Source organism: Bombus impatiens, unplaced genomic scaffold, assembly GCF_000188095.3.
Source record: "Bombus impatiens unplaced genomic scaffold, BIMP_2.2 scf_0109, whole genome shotgun sequence".
NCBI classification, from domain to species: domain Eukaryota; kingdom Metazoa; phylum Arthropoda; class Insecta; order Hymenoptera; family Apidae; genus Bombus; species Bombus impatiens.
The window spans coordinates 198,650-221,207 of NT_176528.1; the positions used below are offsets into that span (position 1 = coordinate 198,650).

The 22,558-nt window shown below is 34.0% G+C and overlaps 1 protein-coding gene and 2 non-coding genes across 8 annotated transcripts in view; all 3 read right to left on the reverse strand.

The window, feature by feature from the left end:
* LOC100744200 overlaps positions 1-22,558 on the reverse strand; it is a 213,429-nt gene that overhangs the window by 121,730 nt on the left and 69,141 nt on the right. For all 6 annotated transcript variants that reach the window (XM_033318724.1, XM_012380831.3, XM_012380830.3 and 3 more), the window contains exon 2: positions 16,960-17,162. In XM_033318724.1, the coding sequence (XP_033174615.1) occupies positions 16,960-17,162 (203 nt within the window). The remainder of the gene's footprint in view (positions 1-16,959; positions 17,163-22,558) is intronic.
* Positions 17,908-17,979, reverse strand: TRNAP-UGG. The gene has a single exon. It is a non-coding gene; the product is annotated as a tRNA-Pro (tRNA).
* TRNAP-UGG lies at positions 18,282-18,353 on the reverse strand. The gene has a single exon. It is a non-coding gene; the product is annotated as a tRNA-Pro (tRNA).

Consider the following 22,558-nt stretch of genomic DNA (forward strand, 5'->3'; position numbering starts at 1 on the left):
GCGTTGCTAGGCAGTTTCTGCCAAAAGTTTGATGTATACTCGTTGGAAGCATCGAGAAAGTTCCAAACGTCGTTGCTAGGCAGTTTCTGTCTGGAGTTTGATTGTTAATATAACGTGTGTCCCATTATATCGACACCTCCAAAGTACAATCCTATGTGGCCAGGCCCGTTCTTGAAGCCGTATGCCGCCACAAGCACATTTCTAGAGAGAACCATACAACCACTCCACACCTTCGTCAGGCAAAACGTTTATCCCGTGATCGTGGCTACGTTCGGCGACTAGTTGTCACCTCGAACCCAATTTCGCTATCACAAATCTCGAACAATTACACTCCGATCGAATGACAACAACTGCTTAATTACAGCTATGATAAAATCTAAGCTAAAGCATTAGAGGACTTTTCTCAACATTGCAAAGGGAAGGCTCCGGTTTTCCTTTCATCTCCGACATATATATCTACTGAAATTTCAACAATTGAAAAGATTGCAAATATCATTAGTATAGAGATAATCAATACTAATGAAACAACAAGAAATTTCGTTTTATCACGATGACAGTGATCAATTGTATACATGGAAAATATCACGAACTATATAAAATATGTAATGTACCTGATTGAAGTCGCCGATCAATTATTAAACAAATAATTGCGATTTGTTTGTTGATTGTTTAAAAACGTAATGAGTGACGCTTCTCATCGTCTTCTTTCACAGGGTATTAGCTACTACAAACCGGTTAGACTATCCAGATGATTACGAGTTAACTATACAAAATATGTACTGTAACTGGAATACAAAATATGTACTGTAACTGGAATCGTCAAAATATCACGAACTATATAAAATATGTAATGTACCTGATTGAAGTCGCCGATCAATTATTAAACAAATAATTGCGATTTGTTTGTTGATTGTTTAAAAACGTAATGAGTGACGCTTCTCATCGTCTTCTTTCACGTGGTACCAGCTACTACAAACCGGTTAGACTATCCAGATGACTACGAGTTAACTATACAAAATATGTACTGTAACTGGAATCGTCGATCGACTTTTAAATAAATAATTAGAATTTGTTTGCTGATTTTTTAAAAACGTAATGAGTGACGCTTCTCATCGTCTTCTTTCACGTGGTATCAGCTACTACAAACCGGTTAGACTATCCAGATGACTACGAGTTAACTATACAAAATATGTACTGTAACTGGAATCGTCGATCCACTTTTAAACAAATAATTAGAATTTGTTTGCTGATTGTTTAAAAACGTAATGAGTGACGCTTCTCATCGTCTTCTTTCACGTGGTACCAGCTACTACAAACCGGTTAGACTATCCAGATGATTACGAGTTAACTATACAAAATATGTACTGTAACTGGAATCGTCGATCCACTTTTAAACAAATAATTAGAATTTGTTTGCTGATTTCTTAAAACAGTAATGAGTGACGCTTCTCATCGTCTTCTTTCACGTGGTATTAGCTACTACAAACCGGTTAGACTATCCAGATGATTACGAGTTAACTATACAAAATATGTACTGTAACTGGAATCGTCCATCGACTTTTAAATAAATAATTAGAATTTATCTCGTAAAAAAAGTGATGCTTTTCATTCATTTTTTATTCGTGTACTATTATTTACTACAAATCGTTTAGTCCTTTCAGATATTTATAAGCAACTGTACGTATGGAGCTAAAAATGTGAAAAATACACAAGAAATCTTACTTTTCACCGAGAAATCGGATACAGAGAATTCCCCTGCGTTTCAGGTTTATTCACGTTATACTTTCATCATCTTTTTCGATCCACCGGAAGATAGTGATTACTCATGGAAACACGTGGGAGAGTATTAAACGAGCTTTCCTGCGAGCCACTGGAGAAAGTCATTCTCCTATGCAGCGATCTTTATAAGGGAAGAAACTCGGAAGACAGAGAAGAAACGAACGAGGCATACGTAACTTAACTCGTTTTCGATTTCATTATACGCGAAATCTGTATGCAGATTCGAACGCGTAGGCGGGCGAGAAACTGCTTGTAGAGACTGGAAGAATCGTTTAAAGTTTAAAAACGCTTATTAACGTTCGAAAGTAACCAGACACTTGCCTGTTCCAAATATACCATTATGCGCCTTACGGACATTAATATGTCACTTTAACGAATTTCATTCATCAATTTGCTGCATAACAAAGTATTTCTTTTCGTTTCGATTATGAAAGAAAAACAAGAGCAAATATCAAGGCAAACAATAATGGAACAAATATTACTTGTAAAAAAATATCGAGCCTCTGGGTATTCAAAATAGATTGTAAACTAAAATTAATAATATCGATGATAGATCGTATAAGAAAGTAGAACTCGTAAAACTTATATTTTTAGCTAAAGTATATACAAGTGTACCAGAGCAACGATCTCTCGGGCTGTTCAACTCGAACCTTAAAATTTTCGTTCCAGAATACAACCTGATCAAGATAATTTTTAACGACTTAAACTGCAATTGTATGATAAAATATAGAGATGAGAGTAAAAGGTGGATAAGAAAAAATAGAAACCAAAAAGATATTTTTAAAGCGTAACTAAGAATAGTGCAATTTCTAGGAAACTAAAATAGCTTAAATCGAATCAAGTACAAGATTTTAGTCTTCTCGTGGACCATCTCGAGAATGAAACTGTGTATTTTGAAAATTTTCGGAGACCAGTTCTCCAAATTCTATACAAATATTAAGATGAAAGCAACATTTTCCCATTTTCTGATCTCACAGCAAGCCATTTACTTGCACGTTGCAGCAAAGCAACTCGTCAACGCGAAACCTTCGTAGGTTCCAGCTAAAGAGAATAAGAAATCTCCTAGCTTCTCTTTCGACCATCTTAAGAACGTTTCTGAAAACTTTATGCGAATCAGCTTCGCGTAGTCCCGTCGAATTTCATATAAATCCAACTGAGACGAGAAAACATGCAACTTTTACCAGTGTGAGATTCAGCTGAAAGCTACTTGCGCATTGTTCCGAAGAAACCTGTCAACCTTAGATCTCGATAGCTGGTGAAAAATAAAAAATTTCCCGATACGTGATCCAACATGTAAAGTAGCCGGTTGGCGAGCGTAGAAGGAGCAAATGGCGGGGAACGAAAGGGAAATGGGCTACAGGACCGGTCTCATCGACAGAGCCAGAGGCAAGAAAAAGAATGGCGAAAGAGGTTGGAAGGACTGACCGGTTTTGATAAATCGGTTGGTAACAACGGTCCGGACCCGTATCCGAGAAACCGTGGCCAAACAAGTAAACGACCAGCTGTTGCCCGTTAGTGAGTCTTTCTTCCTCTGCTTCTTCTTCTGCTCCTTCTCCTTCTTCTTCTTCTTCATTGCCCTCTCCTTCTTCGTGACATAAACGCTGCATTGCCATCACCGAGTTCGATCACCTCAAAGAATAGTGGTTCTCAAATGGTGTACCGTAACGAGCCGAGCAAAATGGCCGATAGATTCTGAAGCGAAGATAAAGGCTGCGTGACGCGAATCTCAACAGCCCTCTTAGCCGTGTATCAAGAAGCGAGATTTCAATTTCCAAGCTGCTCAGTTTCAGAGAGTTGAGCAAATATTCGTGCGTCTGCTCGGTTGTTCTTTCGAGCACCTTGAAAGTGCGCTTTACCTCAAAATTCCATTAAAATGGTAATTCAGCTGATAGATCGTCCGTGGTGCTGCGAGATGTCGAAGAGGATTCTTCAATTATCCGTGTTACGGCGATTTCTTCGGATAACATCGAAGAATCTAATCGAAAACATCGCTCGTGAGACAAAGAAACTTTCTCTAACTACACGATACTTGGACAATTTTTCTTTGTATCACTAGCTTGCGTAGCGAGTTCGATATTTCTTCAATGGAACGTCGCCAATCACTGTGCCAGATCTAGGTAATCGATGCACGTGTGCATTATTAATTGCAAATTAATCTTTGCAAATGCATTAACACGTTCGTCGCCCAGTGTGACTCGGATAAGTTCGCTGCGGGGTCCAAATCCGACCACCGGTACGCAGAACGTAAATAGAGCGACAAGCGGGAATTTATTGTTTATCGCCTTCGATTCATTGTAAAGAAAAGATTATTTAGTTCTGAAATGGAAAAAGCGATAAGTTTTCCAGGTAGACTATTCCGAGGGATCTCAGATCTTTCATTTAGTCGATAAGCATACTTGTTTTTTTTTTTTTTTTTAAAGATGTTTGTTAAACCCAAGATACAATTTTTAAATACATTTTGGTATTCACAATAAACGGCGAATTTTTGTAATGATGTTTCAGATAAAAGTATTGATACGCAGATAAGCATACTTGTGAGACGTACATCAGTGATTTTTTTTATCCTCAAAATGTTCAGTGAACAGACGATGACGAAGTCTACAACTATTGTTCGAAGTTCCCAAAATCACCCCAAGTGTGTTTCGAATGTTTTAACAATTACCATGCGATACAGCATAATGTAATATTTTATCTAGAATATAAATTAATAAAAGGTATCGTATGATGTGTTTCTAATATTCTTATGTTGTATATCCTTTATATAATATCCTATATTTAATTAACTCGATCAAGAAGAGCGTCATCCATACTTGGATATACCCGTAACATAGTTAAGCAGCTCGTTTACTAGTAACTTAGGAGATTTCGTTGTTTTATTAAAAACTTTAAACGCGTCTTTTATCAGTATCGTACACTTGGTTTTGTAAATGTCTAGGTAGCTCATCTACTCCATAGCTTAAAAAATTTCGTCGTTTTATCAAAAAATTTACATATGTTTCCTGCACAGGATTAATAGAGTTGAGGAGAGTTGGAGAAATTTTTGCGAAGAAGAAAAGGAGAATATTTCTTATTTATTGTGCGTGTAAAAGCTGACAATTAAGCTACATACGATTTACGAATTACGTCGACTTATTCAAACATCTTTGAATCCAATATGTTCGCTATAAATAAATATTCAACTACGTTTACTCGTCGCAATGATAATCATATTACATATTTAATCATAATTAACACTAGAACTACCACACCAGTCGAATTGGCTGGTTTTACAATTTTATTTTAAAATTCCTACTTCATGTTATATCTTTTTCCGCAATGATGTAATGACTCTCGCAATGATAACTAAAAGAATAATATAATGAGTTTTATTTTGTTTTTTATGTATTCAAACTCAAAATAATTTTGTATCAAGGCTACTTATACCAATACCAGTCAAAGTGTAAAAGGGTCCTGTAATCTGTTTATCGAACTCCAATTAACCAGTTTCCCCGTTTTGTACAACTTGCCACGCGTTTTGAAAATTCTTACTGCGTATTATCCGATATGACGATATCAATTATCAGGAAAATTTCGGATCGATCGCTAGATCGCTAAATGTTAGCACTAGAAATGCCACACCGGTCAAAATGACTGATTCTACAATTTTATTAATGTGTCAACCTTCTTTTAGGGGTCCCAAATGGATTGATAATACCAAAAATGTACATAACATGGAATTTCTTCTGTAAGACAGTAATAAATCAATAAATATAAAAATATTCTATTATTACATATTTTTTAAAGACCATAAAAATATTCTATTATTACATATTTTTACATATTTTTTAAAGACCAGTCATTTTCACTGACTGATAGAAATAACTCCGTGAGATAATCCTAAATCCAATTTTTCTGCTCTGCCTCGAGGAAAGTCTGTAATCTGATCTACAGAATAACAAGCGATACTTTTGTATCAAATAGTCGTAATATTCGTTTCTTCTCCTGCTTGTTCGTTGCTGTCATTAAATGATTGAAATACAAGCGTAAGTTGCTGTAATATTTTTCGAAACGTATCAAAGTCGAACAAACTCATTGCACAACTGACTATTTTATGTCGAAACTCGGTAGACTATGCAAAGTCACTTCCTTTGTCATAAATTACATCGCAGACGATTTTTCGACTTATGATTTCAATATGCGTTTCCTGATGTGCCTTCGATTAGAAGTATTCGTATATGGAAATGCGCGGTCTGGTAAAATGAAATAAATTTTAAACAGCAACAAGAAGCAGGAAAAGAAATAGTAAGCCAGTTATGCGCGGCTGTTAACGGCTAATTAATTCTGAATTATACGGGCGCGTAATAAATCATCTACATATTTTATTTATAAGATGTCGGGTTGGCATAGGCAAATCGATCCTCTTGGAACCTACTGATCATTTGCGATGCAAATAAGTATTTCCATTAGTTATGTATATTGACAAAGACAAAGTAATAGAATTTAAATAGAAAATTAAAACTCGTTAAACGCGCCATACCAATTGCTATTATTAATCGTCGTGTTATAGCTACGTAATTTGTCATAGGATGAGCCTTTTTAAGGAGAAATATCCTTAATCTGATATAGAAAATATTAAAGCCAATGGAATTTTATATTTTTAATAGTTCACAGCATTTAATATTGATGAACGTGAAAGCTCGCGTTAAAATACCAATACGACGATAAAAATTAGAATTATAGAAAATGTTGCAAGTAAATTGTACTTACTTAGAACGTGAAGTTTATAAATTAAGTTCATGCAAATTGGCTATTGCAAAAATAAAAGAAAGGGAACATTGATCGTTCGAGAAACAATACTTTTGTAAATGTAATATCCAGATATTGTACGATGTAAAATAAAACAGGAACATATTTTTGTGTTTTATTTAAACACTCACAACCTTTATCGTGTCTCTCTATTTTTCGATATTTTTTATACTTTTCATAATTTTCAATCGCTATTGCTATATCGACAACGTATTTTTATCACTAACAGCTCTTTACTTGTAATTATTACCTGTAATTAAATAAAATAAGGCTACGGATATTTATACATTTATAGAGAATTCGAAAATGTAAAAATACAAAAATGTAAAATCAAAAATATAGAAAATATTGAGATCACAGCTTATACTGTTCAACGAACGAATCTCTTTTCAAATTTCGCTGCTTCTGCTTCATTTATAAAAATATGAATTTTCGTCAACGTTCACGGTCTATCTGCACCAAACGTTTAAAATGTTATTCTTTGATAACAAGGCGAACTATAGTGGGATCAATTTACTATCAGGTTTTAGCAGAAAAGAGGGCTTCTGGCAGAAGGTTAAGCTCGCGTGGATCGGGAAACGAATGAAGGATTAAAAAGGAATTACGTGGCCGTATCCGTACAAGACATATCGATCGCATTGAAACGAAAAAACGCCGGCAGCATGTAGCCAGCGTCGCTTCGTTGTGACTTGTAACAGCATTGCGTAATAAGGATCGAGAATTCGTAGCTAAAAAAGAAACGACTCCTCGTTTCTGTATAATTTCCACCGACTGATGTTTGTCGATTGTACGAACAATCTTCGATTGTTCTTTCGTAAGAAGCCTACCGTTTATTCGTCGTCCGTGTAACTCGATCGACGCGGTAATTTCCTTCGAATCGATCAGTCGCAATGACTTGACCGTTCAAACATCGACTACCAGCTCAGCCTAGAAACAAGGCTTCTTATTCGACATAACTAATCGAATTCCGCGAATGCGACAGAGGCTTCCGTCAGATCACCGGAGAATGCCGAGCTTGGAATGGTAAACGTTTGCATTATGCTATATAACGCGTGTTTCCTAGTTCCTACGTGTTTGTCCATTTCGCAAAAGCCGTATCTCTGTTGAGACGTTGGATTAACCCTTGATATTGACGTCTAGACATCTGCTAAAATTAACTTCACCTGCGGAGTAATCGTCTCTCGATGAAATTGAAATTTTTATTTTACTGTCTGAATGTGGAGAGGAATTTTGGAAGCCCCGAAGCTTAATTATTAATTATATTATTATATTCAATTAAGCTTGTTTTATTCGATTGTAACGAAAACGATATATTATTAAATGAAATAATTATATCGAAAAATTGAGGCAGAGAAGGAGGAAGGAGAAATTGAGGAGGAGGAATTGAGAAAATAGAGAGTAATTTAAGATACAGATGAACAATACCGTGAATAATTATAAACTGAAGCCTATTTTTAGATTTTTCGTAATACCGAAACCAAGTTTGAGAAAATCGTTTATACAACTTGGTATTATAAGATACATCAAAACTGAAGATACAACAAACAAAAATTCTCTTCTTCAGAGGTCTGGAAGAAATGAAATCTCTGAAAATTCTTCTCTTTGGCTGTGAAGGAGTATAAACTCAACGTTAATTTTATTACCTTTTCGTTCAATATTTAATGGATTTTTCTCTACTTTTGATTACTTCTACTAATCCGTTAGGTACACTATCCACTAACCTATTTAAAGTTTCCTTTCGAATATCCGCCCACGCGGATTTTATTCTTTTTTCAAGCTCCACAATACTTTTTTTTAATAGCTGGCTTCTTCCGATCGTGAAATTTTCTCGCTAGAATTGCCCACAGGTGCTCGATCGGGTTCAGATCAGCACTCAGTGCTGGTCATCGTAATAATTCTATCCCGAAATTGTGAAACCACTTTGTTGCAGTTACGGTTGTACGTATGGGAGCATCGTTTCGTTGAAAAATTGTCGCTTTGTCTTATATCACCCTTACGAAAGTTTTATAGAGTTCAATTTATCTTTTACAAGAACAACTTCACTTAATCCCTTAACCTACAACTACGGGCATAGCCCGCAGTACGATGATCGGACGAAACGTAAATATTATGGGCATAGCCCGTAGTAGATGATCGGACCATACGTAAATATTACGGGCATAGCCCGTGTTACGATGATCGAGCCAAATATAATATATAATATAATATATAGGGTGGTTGGTAACTGGTGGTACAAGCGGAAAGGGAGTGATTCTACGCGAAAAAAGAAGTCGAAAATATAGAATAAAAATTTTTCGTTTGAAGCTTTGTTTTCGAGAAAATCGACTTTGAATTTTCGCTCGGTACGCGTGCGGTACGTTATAACGGATCTCACTGTAGATCGTTGTCTCGATGGAAAAATTAAAAAAAAAAGTTTTAAATCTATATTTTTGACTTCTTTTTTCGCGTAGAATCACCCCCTTTCCGCTTGTACCACCAGTTACCGACCACCCTGTATAATAGCTTGTTTACCTTTTCGGCCCAAAATTCTCGAACGTAAATCGTAGGTTAAGGGGTTAACATATCCAGCCAGGATCAGTAGTTTCTCGAAAATATCGAAAAAATAACACGGGAAGCGCGTTTGAGTCTGTGATTATTCACAACATTGTACATAGGTAGATATTATTGTTAAGATTTATTTATTACGTATGTGTCTTTGATTATGAGTAAGTTTATGTCTATTTTTTTAGTTGTTTACGTGCAGACTGCAAGGCTATTGTTCTATTGTATCTTGTAGCATTCTTCTATTCTATTCTATTCTAATTGAATTAATTTTCATAAAAAGGTGGGTTTAATAAATAGGAATATTTCTGAGACAATATGGCAAGTTTTAGCAAATATGGCACATTTTTGAAGATTTTATAGCTTTCATGCTACTCGATGGCTAAAAGAAAGACTTTAATATGAAGTAGATGAAGTACACGCGTAATATACGAAGCATAACACACGGAGACAAGTATCGTACCCTAATAATCACATTGTTCTTTAGCAGATAAAACAATGCATTCGCAATTTTATAAATTTTGTCAGTGCATTAGTTTCGCTATAAAGAAAATAATAGAAAATTCACTTTTTATTCCTTTCACGTTACTCAATGGCTAAAAAGAAGATTTTAATATGCATATGAATCACGTAATGCACGAAAAGTAAGGAACAGAAGCAAATACACATTGTACGTTAACACCCTGTTCTTTCATAATCACATTTTCCTGCAAGAGTTACATCAATGCACTCGTAAGTCATCAGATTGAATTCTGTTTGAGAAACAGAATTTGTTGTAGAGCTTCTGCTTAATTTTATGAGTTGCAGTATGGAGATATTCTAAGGTAAACATCGATATTACACGAGATGCTTCACCTTGCATCACCGACAATCGGCAGATGTCTCATAAAAAGCAAAGTTGCGTTCATTTTTTCTGTTTGTTGACAAAGTGGAGAAAATATATTTACAACTGAATCCATCCACTTTTTACCTTGCGCTCGTTAAAAAGGCATGACAATTGAATGAAATGTGTACACGTTATATTGTACATTAACATACACAGTTTACGTAACGAGCAAACTTGACACGACTCGTCGAGAAAGAGTTGAATTATACTTCCTTACGCTCGTTTCATGATGTAATGACAATATGGCTTCGAGGAAGACCGCTATCCGCGTTATGTGTGCCCCACAGCTATTACTTAACCTCAAGTTTAGCTTAATCTGGAGTTTACGAACTAACTTCATCGGATTAATATACCGATCATGTAGCATGATAATGATCAAATATTGCGAACAGGTAATTAGTTATCTGAAGATATTAGGCTTATCTTTAAGAAATGTATATAATAAACGAATAAAACGTTAACTTTTGAATAGTAACAATGGAACTGAAGAACATTAAAAAAATATATATGTAAATTCTATAGAATCTAAAATACGCGCCAATCGACATTTTCTACCTTTCCTTTGTTTTACCGGCAGTAATTTGCTGAATGGAATGGTATGGCTGAATGGAGAAGAACGGTAATTTAGGACTTAAAAAATCGATTCTCCATTTTCCAGGTAAAATTTGTAGTAGATTTGTGATTAACTGCTACTGTATTTAATTTAATTATTCTCAAAATAAACTCAATTTCCCCTAGGGATTTACATTATTAGATATATATATTTTCTATATATTATATTTTATATATTTTTTTGTTTTCTTATAATATATAATTTATTATATATATATTTTTCTAAATGTATGTATATACAGTTCAACAAAAGATAAGAAAACGACGTTTTCAGTTTGCTAAAGTGCAACGAAACATATTTTCAAGTTGTATCTTCTTTTATTAAAATTACCTATGAAATCTAAATAGCCATAATTACCAAATATTGAAGTATACGTTACCGATATCAATATAATGTGATTATTCATGAAACACTTATGCATCCAAGATAGATCAGTAAGAAGAGTAGAAAGTGAAATTTCATGAATACTAATTCAATTGATCACTTATTCCAAAAATTCTTTTTTAATAATACCATTAACAATTTTTATCGAAAGAATCCTATAGAAATTAGGAAAATATAAAAAGCTTCCAAAAATCATATCTCCCATCGAGAAAGGAATAATAATAATAATAATAATGAGAAGAAAATAGAAGCGGAAGTAAAAGCAAAAATACATAATTCAACAGAAGGAAAAAGAATATGTTTTCTTGCTTATCTGCTCTTTTAAATCATCCTTATTGGTATTATGCACAGTAGTCCATGTAAGCGTAAACGTATCATATCCTCTTCCTTAATATAATCAAGAAACACGTTGGAAGAGAAAGATGAATAATTGCAAAGAATATCATATCTGCAAGATCACAAATATTTTACGGGTGCAGCATAATGCACAACGCGTGTGCATTTGAGAATTGCAATATTTTCCTCGTATTGTTTTACGTAAGCGATGATCGAGGTAAAGCGATCGAGAAATAATTAGTTTGCGAAATACTTCAAGTAAATATCATCGTTTAAAGAGATTTGAATTACGAGATATTTTCTGCTTGCAGCTGTATCTGATCTTATCTGTCCTTTTAAATCTTCTCGAAAATCTCTAGGTCGCAGGTATGTCTTATTCTTTTCATTAATTTTATGCTGCATTACACGAGATTAAAGAGAGACGTAATCTGACATACTTGAAGATAAACGTTTCCACGTAAAAAGAAAAATATTCCTGTTATCAATGCTTTCTTCTCCATCTGTTTTCATGAAAGAAGCATTTATTTCGTGCAATACGCGTTTCTCTGTCTACGATAGAAAGCTGCAGAACACCAAATGAAAAAGACGTTGAATAATAAATCTCAGTTTACGCGAGAGAGCATGTAATCAAGCTTGCACGCACGTATGGAATTATAATCCGAAATGTATTAGAAATCGACATTCATTCGAAAGTTGCTAGACGTTGGAATTACTCGTTCTGAATTTTCACTGCATACATTAGATTGGCTGGCAACTGATTTACGAGGGTCTCGTCAGGTTGGCGTATATCGAAAATTAAATTTTCCACGCCCCGGTATCTTGCAAAGAATTTTCTGGCGCCGTTATCTTCATCGAGGAGGAAAATCGCGCTATTATCTGCTTCGATATACATAGGGTTCGTCAGCTACTTTTATTCTCACCACTTTCCTACGAGCAATAAATTTATAAACAAGATAGAAGCTTCACGGCAGACCGAGCAATTTTTCTAATGTTCCGTGTGCTTTTTGCGTAATGGAAAAAAGACACGAATATTTTTTTAACTGTCAGCTACGTATAATTTTCTTTGCGTTATATGAAAACGATTAGTGAGATAAATTCAATGACTTACAATGTATTACAATGGGATTATTAAAACACAAAATATATAAAATACAAAATAATAGGAAAATTACATGAACACTTTGCAACGTCAATAACATTATTATAAGATATGACTACTTTTACTGTTTGGAAAATTCTATAGTTTTGGGCTCTGAATTCGCTTTTTGAAAACTTGAGGAAATTTTTCGTTTTTATATTTTAATGATACTATCCTGTAGTTTATTATACATTATAATACATTGTAATATATTATTTATTTATATTATATAACATTGATATATATATATATATCTCCTTATAATTATTATGTTGAAGGAATTACAGCGATCAATTTAAAAACGCTTAAATATCATTTACAACTTAAAATATCTAATCAGAACATCGTATCTTTATCTTTTCTATTTTTCTCACAAATCTGCCATTTATGAATAAACGCAAAGAACTAACAGCTTAACTATTTATGAGATGTACAGCATAAAAAATGCTGGCGGAAGTTGGTGCAATTTCCTGAGATGGTTTTCTTGTTTCAAGATTCCAGGAAAAGTTCATTTCCGCGTAAAAATCAGATACGTCTCGAGCTGCAATCTGCTTCGCAGTCGTACGCGTTGCGAGTTGTGTTTTCCGAACTCCAGCCATGAGAAAAGTTTGCATGAATGACTATTTACGTCCAATATAACACGTACGAAAATATACACAGTAACGATAAAACTTTATTACACTCTTTTGAAGTGGGTGCAGTGTGTTAAAGCAAGAAAAACAAATGTCACTTTTATCTGAAAATGTTACATTCTCTTTCCCTTCTGAAAACAAACTTCGCTACTATTGCAAACGTTCAAACAAAAAGAAACGAAGTTCAGCAAGCAAGTTGTAAAGTAAACCAAAGGCTGGGAAAAAATTTGCGTAGTGAACTTTCACATACCTGCACACATGTACATGGTACATTTATATGAAATGTAAAAACAAATATTCGTACAAGCCTGAACTCTCTCCACGATTTTGAAATTTAAGAAGAACGAAACGTTCGAAAACGTTAAATATAATATAACTAAATAAAATAAATATAATATAACGAAAAATTATTACATATAATAATTCTTTTAACAATTATTATTTTATTTTATTTATTTCTTGTTGGAGAAACCAAGCCTATGCCTCTATGAGTTACTCTTTAAAAAGTGACTGCAACTAACCAAACAAAAATAAAAAAGGCAGAATATCGCTGTCCACCCACGTTTAAATAAAATGGTTGTTGTGTCTCTCTCCCACTCACACCACAATCCATGCATGAATCAACATTTGCAGCCACATACACACACATACTGCTCACAGTAATCCAGCGTTATACCTTAAATTAAATATATAAAAAAAAAAATACTTTATACTTCTGATTTCAGAGATTCAGTAAATTTCAGAGAAATTGGAAACGCAGCTTTTTTTGAGAGAATGAAATATAAAGTCGCAGCTGCCACGTGTTTGCTTGAACATCCTGGCTCCTAACCCATAGCGTGTGCTCACGTTTAATTCTCTCGAAACAAGTTAATCTTTGATCATTCCTTAAAACAGAATGTCGAGAATTATGATAGACAGAATGTTAATCTAACCATAGTTCTCTGACGACGCGCTCTATAATATGTAGTGTTATGTAATACGAAAACTACCGTGCATCATATCTCATCTCAGACCGCAACAAATTTGCTGCTGTTAGATCATAATTTAATGGTAATTCCACCAGCGTAAAAGATCTCAGACTAGAACGCTTTAATTAAACATTACGATTGTTAACATTTTCAAAACAGACTAGTCTTGCCGAAAAATTATGACGCTATAATTATTATTTCGACTAATTATAACTAATTATTTCAATCTATAATTTCCACTGAGTCGTTAATAAGCTACTATAGCGATTGACGTAATTGTGAACAGTCGGCTAAAAAATATATTCCTCTTGCTGATGCTGAGATTGACGCATGGAAAAAATATTTTTATTGTACGCGCATAATATTCGTATTTGCGTATTGTATGAATCTACTGCTTATACAAACAGTGATATACGTATATCGATGTATTCGTCAACTTTCTCGTATAATTCGAGAATCATGTGCATCCTGTGCACTTTCTCCGAAATGGAAAGTACCGAGCCACTCTTCGCCACGGTGCAACAATTATTTTGCATTGAATTACGAGTTCAAGATACCGATCCATCGCTTACGCAAGTTTATTACGCTTCTGCATTTGTTTAGTCTTCATTATATCGACTGCGTACTGCACTGAATATTAATGTCGTCAGTAAACAAGAGATTTTAATGCAAACTCGGGTTTCTGAAACAATTTGAAAAATAGAGTCTCTGTGGAAAATTTCTACCTACGAAACGTTACGCAAACCGCCACATTTTGCATATTTGATACGCTTTTTCATATCGCGTAGATTTTGCACAATTTTGCAACTTTAAATTTCCCACAAATGCATAAAAATCCGTCTTGTCATAAGCAATAATTACGAGAAAAAAAAACATTAACACGACGACTACCTACGTACTCGATACATTTTCACGTAAGAAAACAAGCAAACTTGTGGACAAAAGTTCGAAACGAATGAATTTGGACTTTAAACTGAAATATTTTTTCCGAAAGATAAGAGCACGTTTGAAACATCATTTCAAACGATACGAATATAACGACATAATGAACGAAAGAATAATCAAGCAGTCAAAGAAAATCGAATATCGATATGTATTTCAAATAATGTATTCAGAGCAGGAAATTTCATTTGTTCCTATCGAACATCGATATTTTTATCTTCCGTAGAGTTTAATGTTCGCTCGTTGATTCCAGTAAAATTAGATGAGAGCATAAAAGCAATCAAACAAAAGAGACGACTATGCGACGAGAATTTAACAAATGTTAAAATTTCGATTGAAAGAACACGGAAAGCACGATACGTAAGAGCAACGCGAAGAAAACAAAGAGACGTTGAAACGTCTATGAAAGAACTAACAACGTGAATATTATACTACGAACTGGAGAAGTCACGGCGAAGAAGAAGACGTTGCAACACGGTCATTTGCTCGTGAATGTTCGCTAGACTTCGCTGTTTCCTCTTATCAAAATAAGTTTAAGAAAAGTCTTTGTCTAAGGTTCTCGACGTTTTCGCGATCGATAACACGACAACAGCTTAATATCCTCTTGAAAAGAAAATGTTTCGTTGTTATGCATCCTTATTTTCCTGCTTGTTATCGAAAGAATATTCTGTTACTAAGGAACAATATCGTCGTTATTGTGTATACCCAGCGATGTACTTTTTGATGCATCGATCGATATAACTCGTTGCTTCTCCAAAAATATTCATTAAACTATCGATCTTAGGTAAATCATCGATTCAAAAGATGTTTTAACGTCGTATGCAGCGGCTCACGAAACTATTCGAACGTTCCTAGAAACATTTTATGTTCGTTTTATACAATTTGTACAATATATTATACATATTGTAGAATTCTGAAATTTCATTAGCTCCGTAACGAGATACGACTATCGAGATTACGTTGGTAAAATCTGAATGAACCTGAAAATGCATATAAAAATTGCGAGATATTTATTGGAAGCATACACTTCGCAAAGATCACCAACGTGTTTCAACAGCCCATTATTCAGCTCCGCTCCCTAGCGGCTTAAATCCAAAAACTGTATCATACAACGAAAAATGTAAAGCACCGACACATAATACAGCATGGCTACGTCATACCACCGCGTATCGGTACCTTTGCCTAACATACCATTACAAAAATTCACTGTTTATTGTGAACAGTGTACCTAAAACTGTATTCTTGGACTCAATAAACTTTAAATCTCAAAAAAAAAAAAGAAAAAAAAAGAACAGCCCATTATTCGTTGTATTAATAAGCCACCATATGTAGAGAGACCATCTGACGATAATTGTTGCTAATAAATATATATTTAAGAACTGTATAAATGAACTTGAATACTATTCAAATTGTATACCAATAAACAATATCAATAAGTCTATATATATGTACAATAAATGTCTTGTAACTTCAGTATGCATTTTCTGTTCGCTTTCAAACGTTCCAATTATAATCAAGACAATCGCGTCTCGTTACAGTAATCACGAAATTTTTAAAAAGTTTCATACAACGCATCCGATATGTTGGTAAAATAGCTTCGCGAGGCGCCGTATATTCGACGGAATTGTAGGACATAATCTCACGCTGTTTCTTTAACTACAAGAGCAAACATCTATTAGGTTAAAAGCGTTCAACCGTTTCTTGCTGTTCGGCAAGCGAAACAATTCTAATCGATGCTCGATACGAACGAGTAGTTGTGGCATGTTGGCGCGCAGCTGCTTCGTTTGATACGAGGACATTTTCACGAAATCGTTAACAACGGTCAAGGATCTGTCGTTCGTCACTTTGTCCCGATATTAGCAGACAATTGGAAGCAGAGTACAATGCCGGCAAATATAGAATATCGATATTATGTAGGTAGTTGAGTGGGTGGAAACAATGAGGAAGATACAAACCAGTGAGCACAGCGCCGACGAGCATGAAGAGAAAGCCGAATGCCGGAAGAGCAATCTGGCAGTTCGCAGCTATTACAACCCCAGCTACCATGAGACCACCCTCGATCTTCTCCACCCTCAAGCGTGATATAGGGGTTGGACATTTTAATTTCGCCCCAAGTCCGCCACTCAGCGCACCCTCCTCAGCCGCCATGGTGCTGGGCCTGGAATAATAGATAAACAACAATGCTTTTAGTCAATTGCACCCGCATAACAGGACGATACTGATTCTCAATGAGTTGATAATAATGTTAACGAGCGACAATGGGAACGACGCGCTTTGTCTGCGACGACGATCCGAGTGTTGCCGGATAAAAGAAACACCGCGTTTGACGATCATTTGAAATTTAACAGGTTCTCTGACATTTCTACATTTATTTGTTTCGTCTGAAGGAAAATATACTCGGTGGCGATTAATTAATGATTCTTAGACAACTGGGTGTATTCTATGTTGAATTATCGCCATGGAATCGTATTAGCGTACAAATTGTATTCTATTATTATTTTATTATTTTTATTACTATCTTATTCTATAATATTATTATATTATTTTATTATTGTTACATATGGTCAGATTAAAACACTCAGAGTCATGTCTTGGAAATATTCTGGAAATTGGAAAGTATCAGTAAAATGAAGTAAAAATTAAATGCAAATTTAATACCGTAGATATTTATATCAGAATTGTAAAATGTCCATTTCTTTGGCGAATTAAAATTTCTAGAAAAGCACGAAACATGTGAGAGGAGCTGCTTGATTATTGTTATTGATCGTTAAAAAACGCGCATGTTACAAATTCATTTCGATGTCCTTAGAAAATATGCAGAATTCTACAAAAAAAAAAAATAGAAATTTACAAAGTTATTGAAAGCGCGATTTATAACAAAAAAAATTCGCGGAAAAAAAATTGGGCTCAGCCGGGATTTGAACCCGGGACCTCTCGCACCCAAAGCGAGAATCATACCCCTAGACCACTGAGCCGCTCTGTTTGTTCTTTCCTATACTTTCACCACAAGGTGAAGCTCGTACTAAAAAATTCTACTATTTTCCAAATTATTCTTTCCACGTGTTACCTACTTACGTCAAAACGATCCAATTATAACAAAAACATTTATACGTAAATATAAACGTACGTATAAAAGAAGAAAAACATCATCTCGACATAATTTTGATCGTTTCTTCCAACTTTACTTCTAAAAACATTACGAGGATGATTCTTATGTTTAGAGAGAATGTTGTATGCAAAAAATATATTTTTGCAAAAAAGTTGCGAAAAAGTACACGGGCTCAGCCGGGATTCGAACCCGGGACCTCTCGCACCCAAAGCGTGAATCATACCCCTAGACCACTGAGCCCCTTAGCGGAACAGATTTCGGGATACAAAATTCTGACTGAGAAGAATTTTACTTTATAAAATCTCTTTCCCTTGTTAATTCGTTGTCAAAATTAAGCAATACATATCCTAAACATATCCTAAATAATAAAGACGAGACATTTCAAAAACTGTACTTTGTTAGACTCTTTTACACAGCTATTATTCCAATAAGAGTATCTTATGCTTATTACGTGCATATATTTCGTATATTCTACGAAATACGTACGTTTCGTACGCATGTAAGTTTCAAGCGAAGAGTTTGATACTTTTAACGAATATCATAATACGTACTTTCTATAAAATAGGAAATTACAGAGGGACGATTAATTGTTTGAAAGGAAAATTTTCTTCTAGTAAGAAGACTTCTTTCCTTGAACATATACAAAATATTTTTAAGGCTTCTTAAAAGCATAAAATTGTAGCTTAATATTCAATTTGAGGCTTCATTTATTTAGAAACGATGCATCATAATGGCATTGAAACATCACAATTTCTTTATCTGTCATTAGATTAACTTATACGCCACAGTATACTACATATTCTATATTAGAAGAATTAATCGTGGAAATATTTTTCTAATTTATCACACCTATTAACTATAGAAGAAGAAGACTTCCTTCCTTGAACATATACAAAATATTTTTAAGGCTTCTTAAAAGCATAAAATTGTAGCTTAATATTCAATTTGAGGCTTCATTTATTTAGAAACGATGCATCATAATGGCATTGGAACATCAATTTCTTTATCTGTGATTAGATTAACTTATACGCCACAGTATACTACATATTCTATATTAGAAGAATTAATCGTGGAAATATTTTTCTAATTTATCACACTCATTAACTATAGAAGAAGAAGACTTCCTTCCTTGAACATATACAAAATATTTTTAAGGCTTCTTAAAAGCATAAAATTGTAGCTTAAAATTCAATTTGAGGCTTCACTTATTTAGAAACGATGCATCACAATGGCATTGAAACATCACAATTTCTTTATCTGTCATTAGATTAAGTTATACGCCACAGTATACTACATATTCTATATTAGAAGAGTTAATCGTGGAAATATTTTTCTAATTTATCACACTCATTAACTATAGAAGAAGAAGACTTCTTTCCTTGAACATATACAAAATATTTTTAAGGCTTCTTAAAAGCATAAAATTGTAGCTTAACTATAGAAGTTAATTTCGATAAGACGTATCTATAATTAGAAATATTTCGCAGCAATTTTCTAAGTTTAGCAACTAATTAACACGATGTCCATCATCTGCTATCTATAATATCTTATTTCCAGGTACTTTGAGTAATGAACATTTCATATAGATGAAAGTGTACGGATCGATAATATTAGAATATCAACGATCATTAATTTCTCGATGCTCTAACAATTGACATTAAGTAGTTTGCATACTGCAGTTCTTATTATATTCGCTTACAATTAGAAGAATTGTATGCCACTAAAGAGCATCCTTCCTAATTTTCTTCTTCAAATTATTTATTATTACGTACTATTATTATTATTTGTAGTATCATTATTTAATATTATGTACAAACTAAAAGAACACAATGTCGATAACTAACGATAGCCATAAGAGGAAACAAATTCTGATTTTCGTAACTTTATCTCTCTTTCACCGTACGCATTCGTCTTACGCCCCGTTATAAGTTTATCGACTTTTGTAACTGTCAGACTGTTGAGAGAGTTGCGCGCTTGGTAGATGGAAAGAGGCGATCAATCAGGTAGAAAGATTTCCAGTTAATTATCGCAGAAATACGCGAAGAGGAGCGTGTGTTCGTGACATCGAGGTAACAATGACAAATCTTGTAAAGTAGTTGAACGTTCATTGGACAGGAGCGCAGTGTTTACGAGGTCGAATAATTGAATCGGCCTGGCATGCAGTGCAACGCCTGTTAATTCCATGGAGAAGCCAGAGCAGGCGATTAAAACGCATCTCCGTGAAGGAAAGATAATTGGCACAGATGCCCTTTGCAGGCCATCGGGTCGTTAAATGATGCGTTCTATCGTTCTTCCTAATTCGGACAGTCGATTCATCGCGAAACCGCGAATGTTTATTATGCATATTCAAAAGAAATTTAATTTCTTATAGCAAAACTGCACAGATTATACCTTGTACGTTGCATATGATAAAATTCCAAGAAAATTTACGTACGGCGAATTTTTAAATTCGATATATTATTAATTAATTTTACACGGTTTACAGTGGAGTCTCGCTTATTCGAGTCCCGTTTAACCGAAGGTGATTTGAATTTTACCATAATTTTATTCTTTTCCCGAATTTTAACGCGAGGAGTAGGACAGATAGTGGAGATATTGTGAAATCAGCTAATCAGACTTCCAACCGATTAAGCAATGTGTTAAACCTAAGTACGTGTACGATGTTACATTATCAACACTTTGCTATGATTTTATTATACGATTTATAAACGTTAATTGACCTTTCATATCCGAATTTGCGCATCACGTCGGATAATCGCGGCTTTTGTATTTTTATATTACTGTATTTATCATTATTATTATTATTGCATTTATTATTATTATTACTGTAACATTATATTACTATATTTTCATTGGATTTTCGGATTAGACGTATTTTTGTCGCTCTGTCGAACATTTTAGTAAACTTTCATTTCAATAATCTCGAACATTCTAAAAAATGTTAATGATTATAACATTAATTACGTCATTGTTTTTATATAATAGCATATTTCGTAGATGGACATATTTGCTCTAAAGTTTCAAGGTACCTCTGATTTTTATTAATATTTTGGTACTTGGTGCAGATTATAAATTATGAATTATATGCTGTTCTTTACTAAAACTGTTAATATGTCGCGCTCTACTTGCTTCCTTATCATATAAAATATGAATTATAGCTACAACATGATTCGTCTATAATTTTTTCCAATTAAGAGCAAATATAATAATTGACCGAGAAAATATCATAACATGCGATACTATGTTTATAAAATATCCCAGGTACAGTGCTTGATATAATATTTAGTGGATGAAATGCCGGATAGATACCATTTAATCAGGTCTATAAAAATACCAATTTGCATAAACATTTGCAGTAGATTCGTCATCGTAGAGATCTACATCGTAGAGATCTAGTCCTAACCCATAAAATAATACACTTGAAAAGGCCTTCGGATTTTTAATTAATTCGTTTCAATTAACCGGTTCCAAGAATATTTTGATAAATTTCTTCGGACAGATGTGACGTAAGACTGTACCCAAAATGGAATTTCGTCGAGGCGAAACTATTCTCAGTTGATGTTTAATGATGAAACATGAAAACATTATGACTATGAGTTGGAAATCTATTTCGTAATTTACGATAGGAATATTTGCCGTCTAATTATAACGGAGATTTCTATTATCAAAATACATTTAACGTGAAATATCCTCGACACGTAGTAAATTCTGTAGTTCATGGATTAATTTAATCGGTGAACCACGGGTTAAGGTATTTCGTGTTTAAGGAATTTGAGCGTTGCACAAACTTTGATATTCAAATGTAAATATTCAAATGAAGATATTCAAATGTAGTTTCGTCGTTCAGATGCACTATCAAACTCTCTGGTATAAATAGTCCAAGTTAAGCAACGTGACAAAGATTAATAGATTACGATACAATTTCCGTGTTTTGTTACCCAAAATCTAAAAAAACATTCTTTTGCACCTATACGTACAATATTATGTACTGTTAATAACACGGAAAATATGTTCTTTACTCCTCCCACATTTCCATAACATTGCATAACATAACACAGATATCAACCAGAGTATTAAATCTATTTCTAATTAACAATCTAATGTAATAAACTAATCCCAATTAATTCTAATAATGAGATTATTAAACGAATCTTATAAAAATTCACTGAATTATTAAAATTATTGCAAACTACCGTATTCAACGAATATTACGTGCAAAAATATAAATTATAGAACTAAATTGTGAAATTCTTTAGCGCTTTATCCCCAAAAAAATGTCCATCTTTTTCATTCGTTCTAGGTAGAATTTCGTGGTAAAAGAGGCCAGACATAAAGGATAGCCCTGATCTGTAGAAGCATGGACGAACGTACCAAGTTTTACATACTAAAGCTTGCGGCAGTCGTGTTTTACAAGGAAGCCGAAGCTCGCCGTGAAAAACGGCGGG